Here is a 19,498-nt window from a genome sequence, read left to right as displayed (position 1 = left end):
AAAAAAAAAAAATAAATAAATAAATAATAATAATAATAATAAATAAATAAATAAATAAATAAAATAAAATAAAACAGATTCTGTCTAGCATGCATAACATAAGCAAACTAAAGTACTAATCATTTCTCACAAACAAATCAAATAAACATTGAGGTGTTCATCTTTGACTCATGACTCACTTTGTTCCTTCCCCACCAGGCCACTCAGGAGGACAACCCAGACAGGTACGCCCTCACCACCATGACTCTGTCCCGCCGCGGCTACTACTCCACTCAGCTGCAGTTCATCCAGAGGGAGTATGTGGCCACGGTGCTTGAGAACGTACCCAAGCACAGTGTTATTGCCCCAACGCTCATAAATAAGAATATCAATGAGGTGTGTGTTTATCTTTTTGTATTTACCTTGTATTTACCTCGTTATACTGTACAGAGTCCTACCAAAGCATATTTTGTCCTGTGTTCATGTCCTGTGTTCATCCAGTTTCTCTTCAAATATGTGTGCACTGTCTGCTGTAACCACACCTTCACTTAAGTCATTCAAGATGTGTATAATTTAATGTAGGAAGCTTTGTTTCTTGATATCGCCAGAATATTTACTCGTCCTGATCTTGTTTGTGTGTCCTCTTATACATCACTTTCCTTCCTCCATTTGTGGCATTAAATCTTGTCTGTTCATCTTTTCCATGTATTTTACTAGTTTGTCTGTGTGTATGACAACCAAGAGTGTGTATGCATCTATTGGTTCTTTTAAAGTTTGTCTCTCAGGTTTATTTCTTTTGTATATCTAGCACTGCGTGTATGCTGTGCTTTTAATGCCTCTTGTTGTCATCCGTTCTTCAGACAGCACCTCTTACTGGTCTTACTTATTATTTTTCTTTCTGTTTAATCCTGTGTTGTATTCCTAATTTTCTCTCTTTATCCTCCCTTGAATCAGAATTTCTTACTGGTCTTTGTCTTTTTATCATCCTCTTTATAATTTTTGTATCTGTGTGTTGAGGTTTAACTGAGTGATCGTCAAGCCTCACCTTCCCCCACAGGACATCCACTTCAGCCTGGAGAGGAACGGTGACGGCGTGTTCCGCATCTCACCCTCAGGACAAATCATTCTGGACCACGAGCTTGACTTTGAGAGGAAACAGGAGTACACTCTTGAAGTTTACGTCACCGATGGAAACTTTGTAAGCACGCCTGCTGTCACTCTGTACATTACTCTACCTGTATTTTCTTACTTTCTGTTATTTTGAATTGAAAATGCCTGCTTGCCTTGATGTAGCCACTGTACCTACTCACAGGATGCTACAGTTATGATTTACAAGGGAGTTGCATTCCATAAATAAATATTGGAAAAAAAATTTAATTCTGAAGGTCAGGACGAATGTAGATATTGAATGTTTCTACGTGATCATTGTCATTTTTAGGTAAAAATTTTTGTAATGAATGCAGATTTTGTATTTGTTAATTATATTTGTTAACTTTTATTCATTCTTCATACAGTATCAATTTTAGCCCATTTACTCTAAAAATTATTGAAAGAACATTAAATGAAAAATGATAACTTAAAAATTTGTTAGTTAAATATTCGTAAATTATGGTTTGCCTGTGTGGACGGCATACTCCCAGACAGACTACCACACTACTTGTGTTGCTGACCTTGATGTGCTCTTGTTGTGTTGCAGAATGACACAGCAACACTGAAGGTGAAGGTTCTCAACATCAATGACTGGGACCCTCGCTTCCGTTACCCTGAGTATGAGTTCTTCGTGAGCTCATCCACATTGAGGCCGGGCGATGCGGTGGGCACGGTGGAGGTGGCTGACGGGGACCTGGGGGACGTCATCACTCTCAGCGTCATGGGCCAGGACTCGCAGTAAGGCCTCGTGTTGTCTTGGATGACGCACCACTGTAGTGAAAGACGTGTATATTTTTCCCGTAACTAAAAATTTTTCCTTTCATCCCATTCTTTTTACCATTATTTGAATTTAATTTCATTGTATTCTTTTGATCACCATTTTTTTATACTACAAGCCATCTTGCATCAGTTTGGCATATAGATGAGTAGTCCCTGATACAATTTAATTTCTTCCAAGGATGTTTGCTATTGACAACAATGGAGACCTGAGGATCCGTGACCTGACTTCCCTTAATTCCACTGAGGCACACATTGTGGTGATGGCCAAGGATTCTGGCGTGCCTCCCAGGATGGTGAGTGGCGGCACCTCGCATCTTGATGTGCTGAGTTAACTTTGTACGTGATGTTGCTGTAACAGGATGTGAAGGTCATTCATCATCTAGTAATTCAGTTTTCCTGTTGCCAAGAATTCAGAGGCAATGGCTGTAACAGAGGTCTCCATATTTTTAGAGTTTTTGTGTGTTATAGTTTTGGACAAACTTATAGATAATTATTTATGTAGTAATTTCATATTCCTTATTCTGTCTGTGTGATTGTTTGTACCTGATTCCTATTCCTGAGAGAATCTGAAGAGGAGGGTATTGACATAAGAGTCTCCATTTACTCTTTGTTTTTGCATTCCATCTTTTCATACTGCAGTCTTGTTACCAGCCCTTCTCTCCTTTCTCATATACAAGCATTCTTCCTTTCCATTCCTCCCCTTACACTCCCTTTTTGCATATTGTAATCATGTCATTCTCCTTTCACCCTTGCTTCCAACATTCTCCTCCAATCTTCCCACTTCACTATTCGTCAAGTAGCATCTTTTCATTTTGACACCATGACACACCGAGGTAGAAACTCGATAGTCACTCCAGTGATAACCCACATTGACCCAGAATGCCTCCCTCACCACTCCTCCCTGCCCCTCCCCAGGCATCAGCACCAGTCACTGTGAACTTCCCTGCTGGTGTGGTGAAGCTGTCCCCACTTGGCACCAGCTCCAGCTTCCTCCTGGTGGTGATATTTGGCAGTCTCCTCCTCATCTTCATCCTCGTCGTCATCTGCCTTGCCATCTACATCCATAAAAAGTAATGCTGGAAAAAATTAAATATAGCTTTTTATTTCTTTCTTTTAATGTTACTGGTCAAGGGAAGCAAAATTTATATTAAAAAGGCCCACTAAGGTTCCAGATCCTAAAGAAACAAAAGGATTAGCCAAAAGGATTAGCCATTATGTCATCATGGTTTTTAGGTTAGGAATGTGATGTTGGCAAATGTAGTGGTATTGATTATTGCATTCCCAGGATTTGTAATTTGCACCTTAGACTTACGTAAAAAACAGTGTGAGTAGTAGTAGCAGCAGAAGTGGTAGTAGTAGTAGTAGAAGTAGTAGTAGTAGTAGTAATTTTATCATCCTTTACTTATTTTGGTAGTGAATATCAAGTGTGCCCTTTTTACACATTACAGATAAAACAAACATAGTTGCATGTGGTGGTAGTAGTAGTAGTAGTAGTAGTAATAGTAGTAGTAGTTGCAGCACTGGGTAATTACATGCTATTCAGTTTTTCGGTCACTCAGATGAATTGATATTTTTGTTTTCCTTCACGTCACACAGCAAGAAGTATCGTGATGACAACAATGCAGCAATGCCCACCAAGATGAGCCAGATAGTGACCAATGGAAATCTGCCCCACACCAAACTGGACCCCCTCTCCCCCCTCAATCACCAGGTAAAGATGGGCATGGTTCTTAAAGGTCACAGGTCATGGTTCTTATAGGTCACAGAGCTATACTTAACTAAAAAAAATCACTAGATCACACATTCAGTTTCATTCCTTACATTGTTACATGTGCATTAGTCAAATCAAAGCCCTTTATTTATTTACATATATTTATTGTTGCTTTCATATCTGTCATCATGGAAAAGTTAATGATTGTGGCAAAGGAAAATGGGAATACAGTAAAATATGGTAGTACGTCTGAATATGTAATCGTAATAACTGTTGGTAAGAATACAATTTATGATAATAATCTTTAAGGGAAGGGTAACCATCCTGCCACTGCATTCACTCCATGTCATTAGAGGTGACTAAAAGCAATGAAGTGAAGGGGATAGGCACCCTCTTCTTTGTATAGCGTCCTATGAACAGAGAAGGGAAAACAGGCTGTCCCATGTGGGGTTGCTGGCTGGGTATATAGATAGGTAAAAGAATATTATTTAACGTCCATTTGACCCTTGGATATCATTTACTATAGTTTCATTGGTAATAAGTTGTGTATGTACATAGAGTGTCCTGTCAGGTGTTCACTCCGTGGGCACTCCCTCCCATGGCTATTCTTTAGAAAACTTTCAGTCTTTCTAAACATGAGGATTTATGCATCTGTATACCAGGCTGGCAGTCCCACAAGAGGAGGCCCATATAAAGCACCATATACATTCATACACACATCATCCACAGTCTTAGCTCCGTCATGAAGGTACGGCAAAAAAATACGCTGCTTGTGGTGATTACAACTCTACCCCTCCCTTCCTCAGATGCAGGGCAATGGCCAGCAGATGACTCCCTTGGGCAGTCCCACCTCCCCCACAGGTCTGGCAGGGGTGGAGTTGCCTGCACCCGACAACAACAACGTCCACACCACAAACAACAACAACTACAACAGTGGCACGGGACGAACAAACACAAGTGAGTAGCGGTTCTTTGGTGACCTTCCATTATCCCATTCAGGGTTAAAGGAAATTGTTGTTTTTGTATTAGTATGTTGTTTCTTTATGACATGTCCTTCACTCCAGTCTAAGTGGAAGGATTGTTAATTGTCTGTGTATGGTACAGTATGTATGGAGAATTTATTTTTCTTACGTAAGGAATAATGTGTTTGGAAAATTAACTGTTCATGTTTGGGATGATGCATATGGAAAATGATTTGTTTATGTCAGGTACAGTATAAGAAATAATACATTATAAACAGATACACATTGTCAGTTTCTTCTTTGCATTTATTTATTTTTTTCGGGTGACAGTTAAGGTCTTTACAAATTTCTGTTATCTTGACCAGCCTCCTTCATATATTAATACAACTTAAATAACTAAAACTGAGAAAGCAGATACAATTGTTGCCAAAAACTTAGTCATTATTTGAGTACAAACCTGTTGACTTACTGGTCATAGTTTCAGTGCAATCTGGGCAATCGTCGCCTCGAGATCACGGCTACCTCAGGAACCCCCTCAGCAACGGATCCCTGCCAGCACCTTCCTCTGCCTCCAGCAGCCGCGTTCCCCCGGGCAGTAGTGACGGTGCCTCCCTCAATGGTACTGGGAGGTCGTCTTCCACCACAGCATCAACAGCCTCTGTGGGCGGCACCCCAGAGCACACCCCTCACTCCGCTAGGTGAATGCACTAAGGACTGTTTTCTGAAATTATTGTGCTGCATTCCCTAACATTCAAAAGGCTCGCGTTGAAGTGCCACAGGTCTTTATTGGTATTTTTATGATTCCAGTGACAGATTAATAAGATTTCTACAATATTAACAGAGGAAACAGTCTTGAGAACCCAGCTAATCTTCTCCATGATCTTTGAAAATAGTTGTGATGAGAAAGTGGGCCTAACACTGACAGGTTCAAACTTTACTGAATAATTCTAGCAGCCTTTCCTTTCCCTTTAAAATGTTAGTTAAAAATGTTGAAGCTTCACTCAACATTATCCTCTACCTTCAAAATGTTAATTACTGAAATGTTTCTCATGAGCTTTTTTTCTTTCCTTTCAAAATGCTAATCAGAAATTTTGTCCTCCCTTCAAAATGTCCATAAGGGAAAAAAGAAGAGACCAATTTTTCATGTGGCCAGGGAATTCCTTTTTCACCACAATGTTTTGATCTAAACTGGGAAAATTAATGCTTGAGTGACAATAAGCTCTGTCCAAGCTATAACCAAGTTGTCACAGGGATAAAATTCTCTAGTATAACATGCTGAGCTTTTACTGATGCACTGTGTTGTATGGAGGAGTAACATTGTGTTGTGTCTTGCAGGTCTCACTTCAGCGAGGGTGTGAGGAGCCAGCTGGAGATGCGGGGTGGCAGCGGCAGGAGCTTAGGGTCACTTGCAGGAAGTGGTGGATCCCTTAAAAAGTAAGGATTCTTTTGTTTATTCAATGGTGCAGAATTAGTGTGGAGCTTAAGAGATGATTAGACACGTTTACATTCAGAGATGACAGGTGAACATCAGTGTACATTTACTGTGAAGGGGTTGCTGTATATAGACATAGTAGCATCTTGCAGCTTCCTTTATGTTCTTATATTCTGATGTTCTTATTTCAGTGGGTCTCCAGTGGGATCAGCACGGGCATTAGGTGGGCTGCCCTCCAGAAATCGTGTCAGTCCTGCTCCCATGCCCCCAACCCCTGCCAACACCCCCTACCCTGATCCTCCCTCCTCCCCTGAGATCCACAGCTCCACTTTGGGAGGTCCCATGGGCAGCAAAGTGTTGTGGCCGAGTGGGTCAATTCCCAAGCGAGTCAAGAAGTTGTCGTGGGAGGACGAACTAAGTACTAAGGTGAGGAAGCCGAACTGTTGCCTTTATTATTTTATTCTCTTATAAACACATTAAAGTTTACTGCTGACAACTCGTGCATTGAATTTTCTTAAATGTTACCTGAAAAATGGAAACGGTACTTGAAATGACTCATGTTTTTTTATTATTCACAGACGGAGCTGGACCCAGAAGTGAGTGTGACTCCGATGCCTCACTCTGCCTCCTCCTCCCACACTCCTAAACTCACCGTCTACTTCTAAGTGTGTGTGCGTGCGTGTGTGTGTGTGTGTGTGTGTGTGTGTGTGTGTGTGTGTGTGTGTGTGTGTGTGTGTGTGTGTGTATGCAGTAATTAATCTATAGTAAAAATTGTATAAAGAAAAAGAAAAGATTGAGTGTACATTTACATTTGATCTTTTGAGGATTCCGTCCAAAGCATCTTTTATACCTCCTATGAAAGTGGCCAAGAAAAGCTTATTATTGTCTCAGTATATATAAATGTAATTCTTTTGTCAATATTTCTAGTGTTATACATTTGGCAAATATTGTATCAGTAATTGCATAGCACATGAGTACTGCTTCAGCTACAGGATGTTGAGCATTCAGAAAATCTTATATAGTGTGAAAAATATCTCAAAGGAATTGGCCATTTAAAAAAAGGGTCATATTTTCATTAAGATATAAGAATGACTTTATGTATTTATATGCTCACAATTTCACACAAAAAATGTTTAAGAGAGAAAAGAAGAATTATTGAGTGTGAAGATACATATTAGTGTGCAGATCTCAGAAGCCAGCCGTGGTGTTCCTCTGTGTGTGACGTCTGAGAGCAGCAGTGTCTGTCCCCTGCTGATGACACCCCAGCACAGTGACATTCTCTCCCTGGATGACGTCCACAAACAGAAGTGATGAAGATCTCTTAACCAAGGAGCTCTAATTTGAGATGATGCTTTATTTTTTTTATTACCATGGTTCTTCCCAAGTATGCCTTGCCTATGAGACTTTATGAAGGCTTTCAGTACATGCACACAGACTTGGGTATTGTTACTTGATGCCTGCTGTAATTATGGTAGTGGCAAACTCCCTTTAGTAGTGATGAAATGCTGCTTGAAAAAGGAAAAGACTCAGCCGACTTGATGTGGGTGTGCTCGTGGCAGAGTGACTGCCTGCCATCCCACTTCGTCGAAATGTGTGCTTGCGTAAAAATTAGCCTTGCGTTTCTTGCTGCAGAGACATTTCTGTCCACATAATGACAGTGTTGCTGCAAGTGTGTGTTTGCACGTGTTTAGAAGTGACATATCTCATATCTACTACTTGTGATATATTTACTGAGGAGGAAGGAAGTATACAGTGTGGTGATATAACTTTCCACTTTATATGTACTTTTGGGACACTGTGAACTCTGTGTGGTGAATGTGGTAAAAAAAAAATGTGGTCAGATGCAGGTGTTTCAGTCACTAGCTATACTTGAGTACACCAAAACATAACCTATATTCCTAAGCCATTGCACTCCTGCCTAGTAGCAGAGTTAAGGTTCCTGCTGATTGATACATTAAGCAGAGAGGAGGCAGCTCAGAGACACCAGTTGACATTTGGATAGGACAAAATTCACATACCAGATCACAAAATGATCACAAAGTTGTTTATATTTAGTTACTGATGTGTCCTTGGTGTGTGTGTGTGTGTGTGTGTGTGTGTGTGTGTGTGTGTGTGTGTGTGTGTGTGTGTGTGTGTGTGTGTGTGTGTGTGTGTGTGTGATCACCCCCAGCTGGGAACCCTAACACTCCACCTTCTGTTAGCATAGCAGCTCATCTGCCAAAGATTAGCCTGCTTGACAGCATGTGTGTGTGTTTCATGTTTGTATTTGTGGCCTTCCTCTCAGTGTGTGTGTGTGTGTGTGTGTGTGTTTTAGCATTGACATCATATTCAACAAAATTATAGACCTTGTGACATCAATACTTTGAGCAAGTGTACCTTTTTGTATAGATCTATTTGTATTTTTACAGAACTGAGTCAATCTTCAATTTTCCATCTTTTAATGATGTGTTAGTGTGTTATGATCTATTCAGTAATGTTTTCCTCGTGTTGTAAGTGATATCCCTTCTTTCTGTAAGTGTATTTGTATGTCCCATCCTGGAAATAAACAGGTTATTTGTAAGTGTACATCTGAAATTCTGTACATGTTTGTGTATATCCCATTCTGTAAGTACTTGTGTGTGACGGTATGTTTCTCCAGTTTGTATGTGCTCTTTGAAATGTGTGAGTGAGGGAAGGCCTTCGCTGTATGTATGATTGCACTCTGGTACAGTCAGTGTTACCAGTTGAGTAACATACCACACCCACTTCTCCTGTGTATGGTATTTTTCCTCAATCTTAGCTCCCTAATCAGTAAAGAATCTCATTTGTCACATTTTCTAAGATTGTCAGCAGAATGACTCAAGATTTAGGGACAAAGCAAAGAAAACACAGTAAAGGTGAGGGCAGAAGGTTACTCATCTTGTGACTACACCTGTATTTGTGATACCTTAATTACTGTTTAATTCACCAACTGGCCTCTCCTGATGTGTCCTTCTCAGACCAACTTGTGCTTCCGTCTTGAGACCAAAATCAGGATTGTTACTTCAAAGTCAAGAGTGAAACACATCCATAGTGTGTGTGTGTGTGTGTGTGTGTGGTGTGTGTGTGTGTGTGTGTGTGTCATTAGTTCATGTAAGCTGTTCGTGATTAGTGCATACAGTCTATTTTTGTAAATACATGATCCATGTGATGAAAAAAGCATTGTATAATTGTATTTATTATTATCATTATTATCATATCTTGTAGAAAGGATTTGTGTCATTATAGTTTTGTAGCTATAAAAGACAATGTAGTATTATTATACTCCTTTTTTTCCTCCCCTCTCTCTCTCTCTCTCTCTCTCTCTCTCTCTCTCTCTCTCTCTCTCTCTCTCTCTCTCTCTCTCTCTCTCTCTCTCTCTCTCTCTCTCTCTCTCTCTCTCTCTCGATCCTTGAAAACTGTGATAAAATTCCACTGAATCTTACTTGAAAAATGTTGAGAGTTGCTGAAACGTTTGACAATGAGGTTGTATGTAAACGCTGATGTGTGACTGTAAGCAATTACTGCTTCCTGTCTCTCAGTAACAGGCATCACCATGAAGCTCCAGGACTCAAGTATTGACTGCACATGTTAAGGTATTCCAGTTACTACTTACAAACAGATTATATGATCTCTTTATTAGAGTTACTAACTTTGCAAGAATTATCTTAACAAAATATTCCTGATATACCTCGCAGAATATTTCTTTTTTGTCTAAATTATGAATTTACTTCCCATCCTTTTCTTTTCGGGGATTATTAACTTTCGGGTATCATTCTTACACACACACACACACACACTCCAGATGGTGAGAGGGAGTGGAGGAGGGTATGAAAAGTAAGATGAGGACGAGGAAAAAAAGAATGAGAGGAAGAGGAGGGGAGAGTTGGGGGGACTAAAGATGACTTGGGACTGGGAAGTGGAGTAATGCGAGCTTTACTAAGCCTACGTCAGAGACAGATCCATCTAAACTTTCATGAAAGAGGAGAGGACAGCCACAGGTGTCGCTCTGGGGAGGCAGGGAACCAGTCCGTAGGGTGTGATCTGCTGGCGACTGTGTTCTTCGTGTGTATGTTGGGCACCTCAGTTATAAACAGTGAAAATGATCCTCACACAGGCTGGGGAGAATTGGGCCTTCTTAGAAATGTAACCTAAATTCGGCAGTGAGCTTTGTTTTTGCCCCTTCTTTTACTATTATCCTGACTCTACATCCCGTCTCTGCTACTCCATTATCTCCTTTGAACACTCGACTTTCCTGATCTCATTGTGACAGACTCGCCATTAGTATTGCCCTTTTATAATTAACGGTTTTCTGATATCTATTTCACAAGTACTTCACTGCCTTGCCTTATTTCATAATCAGAAAATCCCCAGTGGAATTTCCGAGAGAACACCCCCAGTTACGCCCGTTATGCGCGCGTGCGTGTTATCTCCTGTCAACTCTTATTCGTGCTATATAACATTAGCTTCATTCACACCTAAAACCAGTGAATAACCCACATGCTATCAATTTCCGCTTGGTAAATCCTAGACTTCCTCTCTCTCTCTCTCTCTCTCTCTCTCTCTCTCTCTCTCTCTCTCTCTCTCTCTCTCTCTCTCTCTCTCTCTCTCTCTCTCTCTTATCATGAATACCTAGACATCTGAAGTAATTTTCAAGTACAGAGTTTGTTCAGAGCAACAGAGACACACAGGAAAACGTTTAACATGGTTTTTATTGCCATTTATAGATTTACTTGTTGAATTTCCTCATCCTAGTGTGGTGCCATGTCTGGGTCATCCCTGGTAAAATAGGCCCATATGCCGAAACGCTTTGCTCTCTCACAAAGGCCATTTTCCAAAGCCGGATATGATTAACTGAGCTCCCAAGACCGCTTCTTTTAATATGCAGAAATCTTGTAAACCTACCAATAAAACCGTAAACACATCCTTCAAATCCTCTGTATTTTCAACTAGAGCCTTTTGAAATAGTTCAGATGGAAAAGTTTCAGAATACGAGCCTTAGATACATGGATAGTAAGTAGTAAGGTGGAGTGATGAACGCAGAGAGGTAGGCTGATGTAATATAATCCCTCATGTTTTGTACCATCTCACGCTTCTCAACATTGGGAAGCTAGCGGCGTGACATGTGCGTGAGGTGACAGACTCAGCTTTCAAAGGTTCATTTAACACTAAGCCAACATCGTGTGTCAATTTTTTGGGAAGTGGTAGACAAGGATTCCACATATCCTACATTTTCCTTGGTGATGGGTTTGTAAATTGATGGATGAGACTAGAGTTAATCATTTTAAAGAAAAAAAAAAAAATGCTGTGCTAGGTTTGTTATCCAGTGATGATGATGGTGATTGATAAGTATACTCGGGATCATGATAGTTACGATGGTGGCTGTAACAGTGAACGTGGCTGTAATAATGTAATATTAGAGAGAGAGAGAGAGAGAGAGAGAGAGAGAGAGAGAGAGAGAGAGAGAGAGAGTTTACACATCTATCTCCACTGATAAGTAAGAACATGACGTCAATATGTATACCGGGCTTCATATCCTGTACGACTATAATTGTGTCATGCTACACAATAAATAGTCCTTTCGTTATGTAGCGGCGTGAGACAACTCAGACGAGTGGAGTGTTGCCTTTGTACCAACTGATCTATTCCTCCCTTGTGTCTTATTTCTTTTTCTTCTCTTCTATTTTCTCTTATTAAACTAAATTAATAAATTGTTCCCTTTGTTCTGTCGATTTATTTATTTTCAAACCAGGTAGACGATATTATAGCTCCATGAGGTAGACTAGTAGAGGCTGTGGCACAGATAGGTTTATTGTGCCAAAACTTCACTATCACAACACAAACATACAAAATTAAACTACACGTGGCTTAGATTAGACTATACATACTTCAAGGATTGTAGAAATAACCATAATCTACAATTTTTTTTTTTTTTCAGTATTTTACGTGTGGCAGCCAAGGTGGCAGCTGTGTGTGTGTGTGTGTGTGTGTGTCGGCTTCCAGGCCGGCTGCTCCTCACTCTCTCGCTGACACCAGGGCAACTACCAGCACGCGGTAATATACGTGAAGACATTTACGTAATAACCTTCTATCTTACTTAACACTCACCCTTGACACACCTGGGATTAATTTGCCTTACATAGAAGTTTAGCTGCATTTTGGTATTGAAATGACCGTGTGCTAGGGTGTCAAAATAAGTTTTTCTTGTAGAGTTTCTTAATGCTATCCCGTGTTAAATTTCTATCCGTGTTTATGTTTAACTTCACCTGTGCTTTCATTGGTTATATTTCAATGTAAAGGTGACTGAGTACCCGTGTGTCAGATGAAAGGTAAGTGTCTTCAAAATCTTTCCCATTCCAGTCTCAAATGTCCAAGTCATGCCTCTTGAAAAATTTTCCTATTCGCCCCGCCAGTTTTTTTCCTACTGTCACTGCAAATATTTTCCTGGTACCCCCTTGGACGTTGTCAGATTCACTTCCGTAAAATGTTGTTTTTACTGTTCACATTTTTTCTCTTCGCAGACCTGAAGTAAATATACAAATCTTTGAAACTCATTCCGTCTATAAGTTTATCTTGTAAGTCTATCCTGTGAATACTGTCCTTGAACTGACATTGAACTTCCGCCAGCAGGCAGAGTACCGGCTTGGTGACAGGGAGACACCAGGCAGTGTAGTGGCTTGGTGACAGGGGAAGACATGTAATAGGATAGTGGTTTGGTGACAGGGAGGCCCCATGCAGGTTAGTGGCTTGGTGACAGGGATGCCTTAGACAGAGTAGTGGCTGTATATGGTTTGGTGACAAGGCAAGATAATCTGTGAAGTGGCTTGGTGACAGGGAAGATATGAAGTAGGATAGTAGGTTAGTGACAAGGAGGTACATGGCAGAACACTTCCTGCTCATCACCATTCCTGCCATGGTCCCATCTATACTTTCATCTGAACTGTGATTACATACCACATGAAATCAACAGCTAAATGCAAGTCACCGAACAATAGGTACCCCTTAGTTAGCAAACATGATTTTTGTTAGGTGATGCGTGTTAGGTCAAGTTAGGTTAGGTTAGGTTAAGTCAGGTTAGGTTAGATTGGGTTAGGTCAGGTCAGGTTAGATCAGGGTAGGTTAGGTCATGTCAGATTAGGATTGGTTTCTTTTAAGCTATCATCTCCATTCAAGTACCCTAAAATTACCATTTTCGTGTCCCCCCATCCATAAATTCCCGATGAGTCCCCAAGATTGTAGGGGGATGAGGGGAGAAGAGGCAAAACGAAGGATTTTCGACATGTTCTATATTCAGAATTGTCCATAACATAAAGAACCAATGAATATCATAGTTTTGTACTCAAAATACAGTTTGGTCAGGTGATTGGAAGAGTGAATATTTCAGTGTGTGTGTGTGTATGTGTGTGTATGTTAATTTTTTTGCCTTCCAGTTAACATTTTTCTTTTAGCCATTTATCACTCCAGTGGAAACATGAATGATAGTGAACTAGAATGTAAAGGAAACTCACTTAAAAAATTTTCCTTCTTATGTAATCAACAGGAAACGTTCTTAGGAATCCCCAGTTAAATGTGTAAGACAATGAAATTTTCCTTCTTTTAACTTTCACTTGTTTCTCCTCTTTGGCTGAGAGAGTAGTGTGACTTTGAGCTGGCAAGGTACTGGTCAAGTCTCCTGCTTCTCCTTCAAGACGTGTGGTTAGTGAGCTGTGTTGCACCTCAGTGTGAGATATTTGCTTTTGATATTGAGGAATTGATGTAGATCGTCACAAATTCCAGATGTTTAATGTTTTTTTTTTATTTTATTGCTTTTCTTTAGAGTAGAAATGGAGGTCTTTGCAATTTTTTAGAGAGTATGTATGTGTATATGTGTACACAGGTTGAATATAACATGAGGGGAAGCTCTGCTAACGTCTCCCATCAGATGTAATTCATGTTAGAGTTTTAACGAAAGTAATTGCAGAAAATGCCTATGTTTCTGACATGGCCAGAAATTAAAATTAAATTCAGGCCCATACTTCATTAACTTTACCTGAAACGTACATAGTCATGGGATGGGTATGTGTAACCAGATGAACAGAAACCAAGATAAAATATTATCTTTCTTTATCTCTCTACTTGCCTTATCTTGCCTTCAGTTGCATCTGTTCATCCCTACTATCATTCTTCAGACATTCATAACTCAGCAGGGTCCACTAGTATGCCCTTGAGGTCATAACAGCCATGGCAACAGTAGCATTTTTGTACATACAAATGATAGTCAGATTTCAGGGTAATGCTTAACTGCAAATGACAATATTTTTTGACCAAGTATGACCATATAGTACTAAACTGTATTTATTTAGGCACTCAGTCATCCTAGTGGTGGCTGTGGTGCTTCAAGGCAATACTCTAAACTTGCACTGGATAATTCTGTTGATCCCTTGACTGCTGTGGCATCTCTGGCTTAATCAAATCATCTTTTACATATTTAGATCTTAATTTTTAGGAGAAAAGTACATGTAGGGAAAGGAATGTTGAAGCAATTCAAACACTTAAGGGTCTACAGTTAAATTTTTTGACCTGTAAGATGATCTAGATTTACTCAAAATAAGCAGTAAGGATTGTATTGTCATCAGAAGTAAGTGGATAAGTTCAAGAGAAAGAGAAAAGTTGTAGCTTTAAGAGTTGACATTAATTTGTATTTATACACTAAGAGCCACAAAATTCCTCACTGGAACTGTTAACATAAGTAAATTCCAGAAAATAATGATGTATAGTTTGTATTCAGCTTATTAATGTTGCTAACACCATAGTTAGTGTAGTGTAATAAAATCAAACCACTTAGCTAAGACATGAAGAACTACTGCATTTTCAAATTTACTTTTAATCCTTTATAATCTGCATTGAAAAAAAAATCTAACTGTGTGTCTTTTTTGCAGGAATAAGTGAGCACCATGGCTGAACCAACAGGACTGACCAATGAGGAGGCCAATGCTTGCTGTGCCGAGCCTGACCCCTCCACCAAGGTAAGCGTGCAGGTGTTGGCTTGCTGCATCCCTGGTGGAGGCCATTCCGTGGTGTGGCAGAACAGTGAAGGCTGGACAAGATCTGTGAAGAAATAGTGATGTTATATTTGTTTAGATGTGTTAATTGCTCTTTTGGTGAATAGCTTGAATTTTTGATGACTTTTGATGGAAGTATTGAGAGCAGTTGGGAGCAGAAGTTGTGGTGATTTAATTGTGTTGAGAGAAGATGAGAATGACCAGGTGAAGCACGATGAACATTTTGAAGTGGAGGATCAGAGTGGCAGTGGTTGATCAAAGAAGACATTTGATGGAACTGTGAAGGAGAATTTAGAAAGTAAAGTAACTGATAAATGAGTTGTCCTTGGCTGTGTAGTTTAGTATGCATGGCAGATCTATGCATGTACAGCGCCTCACTGCCATTCAAAACATCAGTGGTGATAGTGATGATAAAATGCTTCTCAGTCAAGAAGTATCAATTTGTCTTATATAATTTGTTTTTAATAGATCACAACAATTACTTATCCACAATTTCTTTTCCAGGACTTCCTCTTCCAGCAGACCATGTACCGCATCAAGGACCCCAAAGTGTCCCTGGACTTCTACACTCGCGTCCTTGGCATGCGGCTCCTCAAGAAGTTGGACTTCCCCACCATGAAGTTCTCGCTGTTCTTCATGGGCTTTGAGGCGGCGGAGGACATTCCCAAGGACGAGAATGAGAGGACTGGCTGGTGCTTCTCCCGCAAGGCCACACTGGAGCTGACTCAGTAGGTGTTGGGCTTATATTGTTCCAGCTTTGTACTAAAATTTGTTTAGATTTAATTTGTTCACTTGCTCAGCAGAGAGAACATTTCTCTTCCCAACAGTTGGGCTTAGTTCCTTGAGGTTACCATGGCTGGTGAATTCACCATGCAGGGATTAGAGTTAAATAAACCTTGGTAGAGTATACAAGAGATAAAAAAGTGATATTTTCTATTGTGGAGTATTGTATGTTTCTTTTATAATTCTCCATCTAAGGTGGTGACAACTTGTAGAACTGTCACTGCCACTGGTAGTGACAGTGGTGGTGGTGTGGTTCTGCATCCCTGACTCACTGTTCTCCTTGCAGTAACTGGGGAACAGAATCAGATCCTAACTTCACACCATACCACAATGGAAACTCCGACCCCAGAGGCTACGGTACGTGTGCAGTGACTGTACAGCACCCTGTGACGTTCTTGCAGCATCAGAGTATTGATATTGATAATTTTGGTTGTAAAAAAGAGCCATTTTAGAACTAAAAATACTGAAGATAAGTTGTCATGGGATCCTGCAGTGTTTAGCTGATTTTATGATACGATATCAGAGTTGTGGGCTCACATTGCTGGCTGGCTGCATCATTGGGATAAACAGATGAAGGTAGAGAAGTAACATTTCCTCCTCTCCAGGTCACATTGGCATCATGGTGCCAGATGTGGAGAAGGCCTGCAAGCGCTTTGAGGAGCAGGGAGTCAAGTTTGTCAAGAAACCAAATGATGGTGAGTTGAAAACTGACAAATGAGGAAAAGATATTGTTAATCCTGTCTACAAATAAGCAAGAAATAGACATTTTAAAGATTTTTTTAGAAGAATTTTATATTAATTAATGAACATTAGTAGTATGGCTGATCCAGTCAGAAATCTGATTTTAATGTTAAAATTCTTAAGAAATACATTGACTAATGAACAAGTTTATGTAATAAGGCTTCTGCATTCCAGTAAAAACAAGAATTACATTTACATTTTGAAGTTTCTTAAAAGTTATATTGAAATATTTTTAGTATGTTGAGGGAAGATGAATATACTATTATCTGACCAAAAGCTGTCCACCTCCCTCCCTCTCTCTTTGTCACTGATTCACATAATTTTAAAATTTTCTCATAACCTCTCTCCCCTTTCCACTTCTTGCACTTGTATGCACACAGATCTAGGCACACTAAACTATCCCTACCGTCTCTGCTGCCCACTGTATATTTGGTCCATGTCCCCAATGTGCTCCTTTATGCCTTTCTGTATTGCTAGAGCTGTTAGAAGTGGATTATGAATGATATGCTGCTGAAACAAGAAATCCACCTATTATGGCTTTTTTCTTGATAGTTATATTAATTCTGTCTCATGTCTGTTTCCAGGCAAGATGAAGGGCATTGCTTTCATTCAGGATCCTGATGGTTACTGGATAGAAATCTTCAATAATCAAGTCATGCAAGAGGTGAGTACTGAGTGAGATATTCAGTAATTTGATTTATGTGATTTATTATATGAAAATGTGAAGTAATATTGATTAGATGCTGTGAATTATTATTATAAGACTTACTTGCAATATTGAATGTCTGAAGAGGTAGTAATATTTGTTCCATCTAATTTTCAGTTGGTGTAATTGTCTCATGTTAAACAAAACAAATAGTGCCATGTAGAAATACAAGAAGAGAAAGTGAAGAAATGAACACTTGTAGGATCTCTTGGCATGTGACAGGAAAGTGAAATAATAGCAATGCATAAGGTTAATTCTTAAAAGAAATGGTCCCCTGAAGCTTACTAGTGTCAAATCTGAATGCTTCCAGGTTATTGCAGTCAGGCTGTGTGGTTACCTAACTCAGCAAACATTTATTCACATACGTTGCCAATTCTTGACTTTCACATATTGCTTTGAAATTTTAGTACCTTCCTGTGAATGTGCTTGAAAATTACGGGTTAAGATACAAAAACAACTTACATGCTCATGGAAACAGAATGGCTGAATTTGGATGCATGCCTGACTTACCTCAGTGTTTGGTGGTAGAGTAGATGATGTGGTGTGCCATACTCTTGATGGTAGTGAGGTGCCATGATAGTGAGAGGGAGAGTGCTGGAAGATGGCAGGCACGTACATACATACATGTGATTGAATCCTGCGTGTAAAGACATGCATCGTGTACCACAACAACCACTGCCTTACATAATCGCGTGGTGCAGATGTTTTGTTAAATCTCAAATACAACATTAAAGTGAATCTTCCAAAAGTACATTGACAATAAAACAGAGATACTCAACCTTACCATAAAAGTGTGTAAGTACACGTGTGTGTGTGATCAACCCAAGTTGATGTTTTTGAGTTTATTCAGCAGACATATTATTGAAATATGCTGTTTGTCTTTTTAATTTATTTTAACCAAGTTAGAGTTTATTAATTGTATTGGGGGAAGTGAGTGGTGATTTTTAAAGTGAGGCAGTGATGGCCAGTGATGGCCGTGGTGCCACTGGCCAAACAATTTATTTTCATTATGTTGTATGAGAAAGTGGGTCTCCAATTTGCAGATTAGCAATTCACAGACATGTGCCAATGTTAGATCTAAGACTCTGGCACCACTGTGTGTTATGCCAGTAGTACATTGGTTTCACTGTCACCTTGTGAGCTTGGTTTTACTTATCAGGGTATCTTGGTGCTTAACTCTTGTGTCATAGATGCTGCCACTACTTAATGTTCACGGCAATCCTTACTGAATGTAGTAAGCTCTTCAAAAACTGCTGTACCTGAAGGTCTATTTTAAGTCAAACCTGCTTGAAAAATATGCTTCCTGAATGGAGAATATAAAGAGACTTAACAAAAAAAGATCTGAAGAGAGAGAACCAAGAAGATAAAATAAATAACTGAATATATGAAGTGGTTTTCTTAACTCTGCTACAATGGTCTGTGATTCCCTTGGTGTCTTTGTAAGGTTTTGTTATGAGGAAGTTCCTCTTGGTGGTCTTGAGGCATTACCTGAGGGTGGCTCTAATGCTTGAGAGGTGTGGTGTGATCACATGCACATGTGCAAGCATTGTGAATAGTGGAGTGGTGGAATGGATGAAAAGAAACACACTGGGATAGTGTATCCTAATTCACCGTGCCCTCGATGCATGAAAACTGAATGACATGTTTTTACATAACACATATGCAAAATGCATGTATGCATTCTATAACTTTTAGATTAATAAGATTGATGAAAGAAAGGCACTGCGGTGTTTATTATTTGGAGGGAGACTCCGTTACTCGTCATGTGTGTGTGTGTCTGTGTTTGGGGTGTGATGGGAATAGTGTGGATGTCTTGAATGGCATGCTGCTGCTGCTGCTGTTGGTGTGTTGGTGCAGCCTTGCTTCAGGAAGGTGAATGTCCCTCAGGTGGCTGTGGAAGGTCATTTATCATGGCTTACATATTCTGGTGTCAGGTGTTCCTAATACTCTGAGCACCACCAATGATCCAGAACTGTGTTGATTGCCTTGTGCTTATCTTGAATCAATTGATCCCTGAATCCTTTGTTGGTCCATTAGTGGCTGATGTATGTTGTCTTTGTAAGCATGTGATAATTTTTGCTTAGTATTCATTTATTTATTTAGTCATTTATTGTTTTTCAGATAATTTTCTTGACCTCATTATTACCTTGTACAAATCATACGAAGGAGGCAGAATGGGTGTCAGTTTTATGTATGTACTAGACAAGGCTAAACATT

The 19,498-nt window shown here is 39.7% G+C and overlaps 2 protein-coding genes across 6 annotated transcripts in view; both read left to right on the top strand.

The window, feature by feature from the left end:
* LOC135093673 (protocadherin Fat 3-like) overlaps positions 1-9,280 on the top strand; it is a 97,517-nt gene extending 88,237 nt beyond the window's left edge. Inside the window, exons 12-22 of one of the 2 annotated variants that reach the window (XM_063993174.1) lie at positions 199-375; positions 1,037-1,177; positions 1,676-1,866; positions 2,087-2,201; positions 2,824-2,978; positions 3,505-3,619; positions 4,426-4,576; positions 5,066-5,279; positions 5,917-6,015; positions 6,205-6,439; positions 6,592-9,280. In XM_063993174.1, the coding sequence (XP_063849244.1) occupies positions 199-375; positions 1,037-1,177; positions 1,676-1,866; positions 2,087-2,201; positions 2,824-2,978; positions 3,505-3,619; positions 4,426-4,576; positions 5,066-5,279; positions 5,917-6,015; positions 6,205-6,439; positions 6,592-6,678 (1,680 nt within the window). In that variant the 3' untranslated portion in view covers positions 6,679-9,280. Of the gene's footprint in view, positions 1-198; positions 376-1,036; positions 1,178-1,675; positions 1,867-2,086; positions 2,202-2,823; positions 2,979-3,504; positions 3,620-4,425; positions 4,577-5,059; positions 5,280-5,916; positions 6,016-6,204; positions 6,440-6,591 lie in introns of both variants that reach the window. The other variant, XM_063993173.1, reaches the window with a different exon arrangement.
* A 2,672-nt stretch (positions 9,281-11,952) lies between these two features.
* On the top strand, positions 11,953-18,666 carry LOC135093671 (lactoylglutathione lyase-like). Of its 4 annotated transcripts, XM_063993163.1 has the most exons (8): positions 12,033-12,064; positions 12,641-12,748; positions 14,929-15,015; positions 15,556-15,779; positions 16,121-16,191; positions 16,440-16,529; positions 17,160-17,239; positions 17,399-18,666. In XM_063993163.1, the coding sequence occupies exons 3-8, from the start codon at positions 14,944-14,946 to the stop codon at positions 17,405-17,407; spliced, it is 546 nt and encodes a 181-aa protein (XP_063849233.1). In that variant the 5' UTR covers positions 12,033-12,064; positions 12,641-12,748; positions 14,929-14,943; the 3' UTR covers positions 17,408-18,666. The 4 variants fall into 4 exon arrangements, with proteins under 4 accessions (XP_063849231.1, XP_063849234.1, XP_063849233.1 ...); XM_063993161.1 differs by lacking the exon at positions 12,641-12,748 and having other exon boundaries at positions 11,953-12,064; XM_063993164.1 differs by lacking the exon at positions 12,641-12,748 and having other exon boundaries at positions 12,030-12,087.
* The last annotated feature ends 832 nt before the right edge of the window (positions 18,667-19,498 follow it).

Source organism: Scylla paramamosain, chromosome 43, assembly GCF_035594125.1.
Source record: "Scylla paramamosain isolate STU-SP2022 chromosome 43, ASM3559412v1, whole genome shotgun sequence".
Lineage (NCBI taxonomy): Eukaryota > Metazoa > Arthropoda > Malacostraca > Decapoda > Portunidae > Scylla > Scylla paramamosain.
This window is presented reverse-complemented; position numbering and strand designations above follow the sequence as displayed.

Bases quoted from the DNA above. Each gene is read 5' to 3' on its own strand.
- LOC135093671 (XM_063993161.1), top strand. From the start codon at position 14,944: ATGGCTGAACCAACAGGACTGACCAATGAGGAGGCCAATGCTTGCTGT. The intron at 16,192-16,439 runs GTACGTGTGCAG...CCTCCTCTCCAG, and splicing joins CTCCGACCCCAGAGGCTACG to GTCACATTGGCATCATGGTG. The intron at 16,530-17,159 runs GTGAGTTGAAAA...GTCTGTTTCCAG, and splicing joins TGTCAAGAAACCAAATGATG to GCAAGATGAAGGGCATTGCT.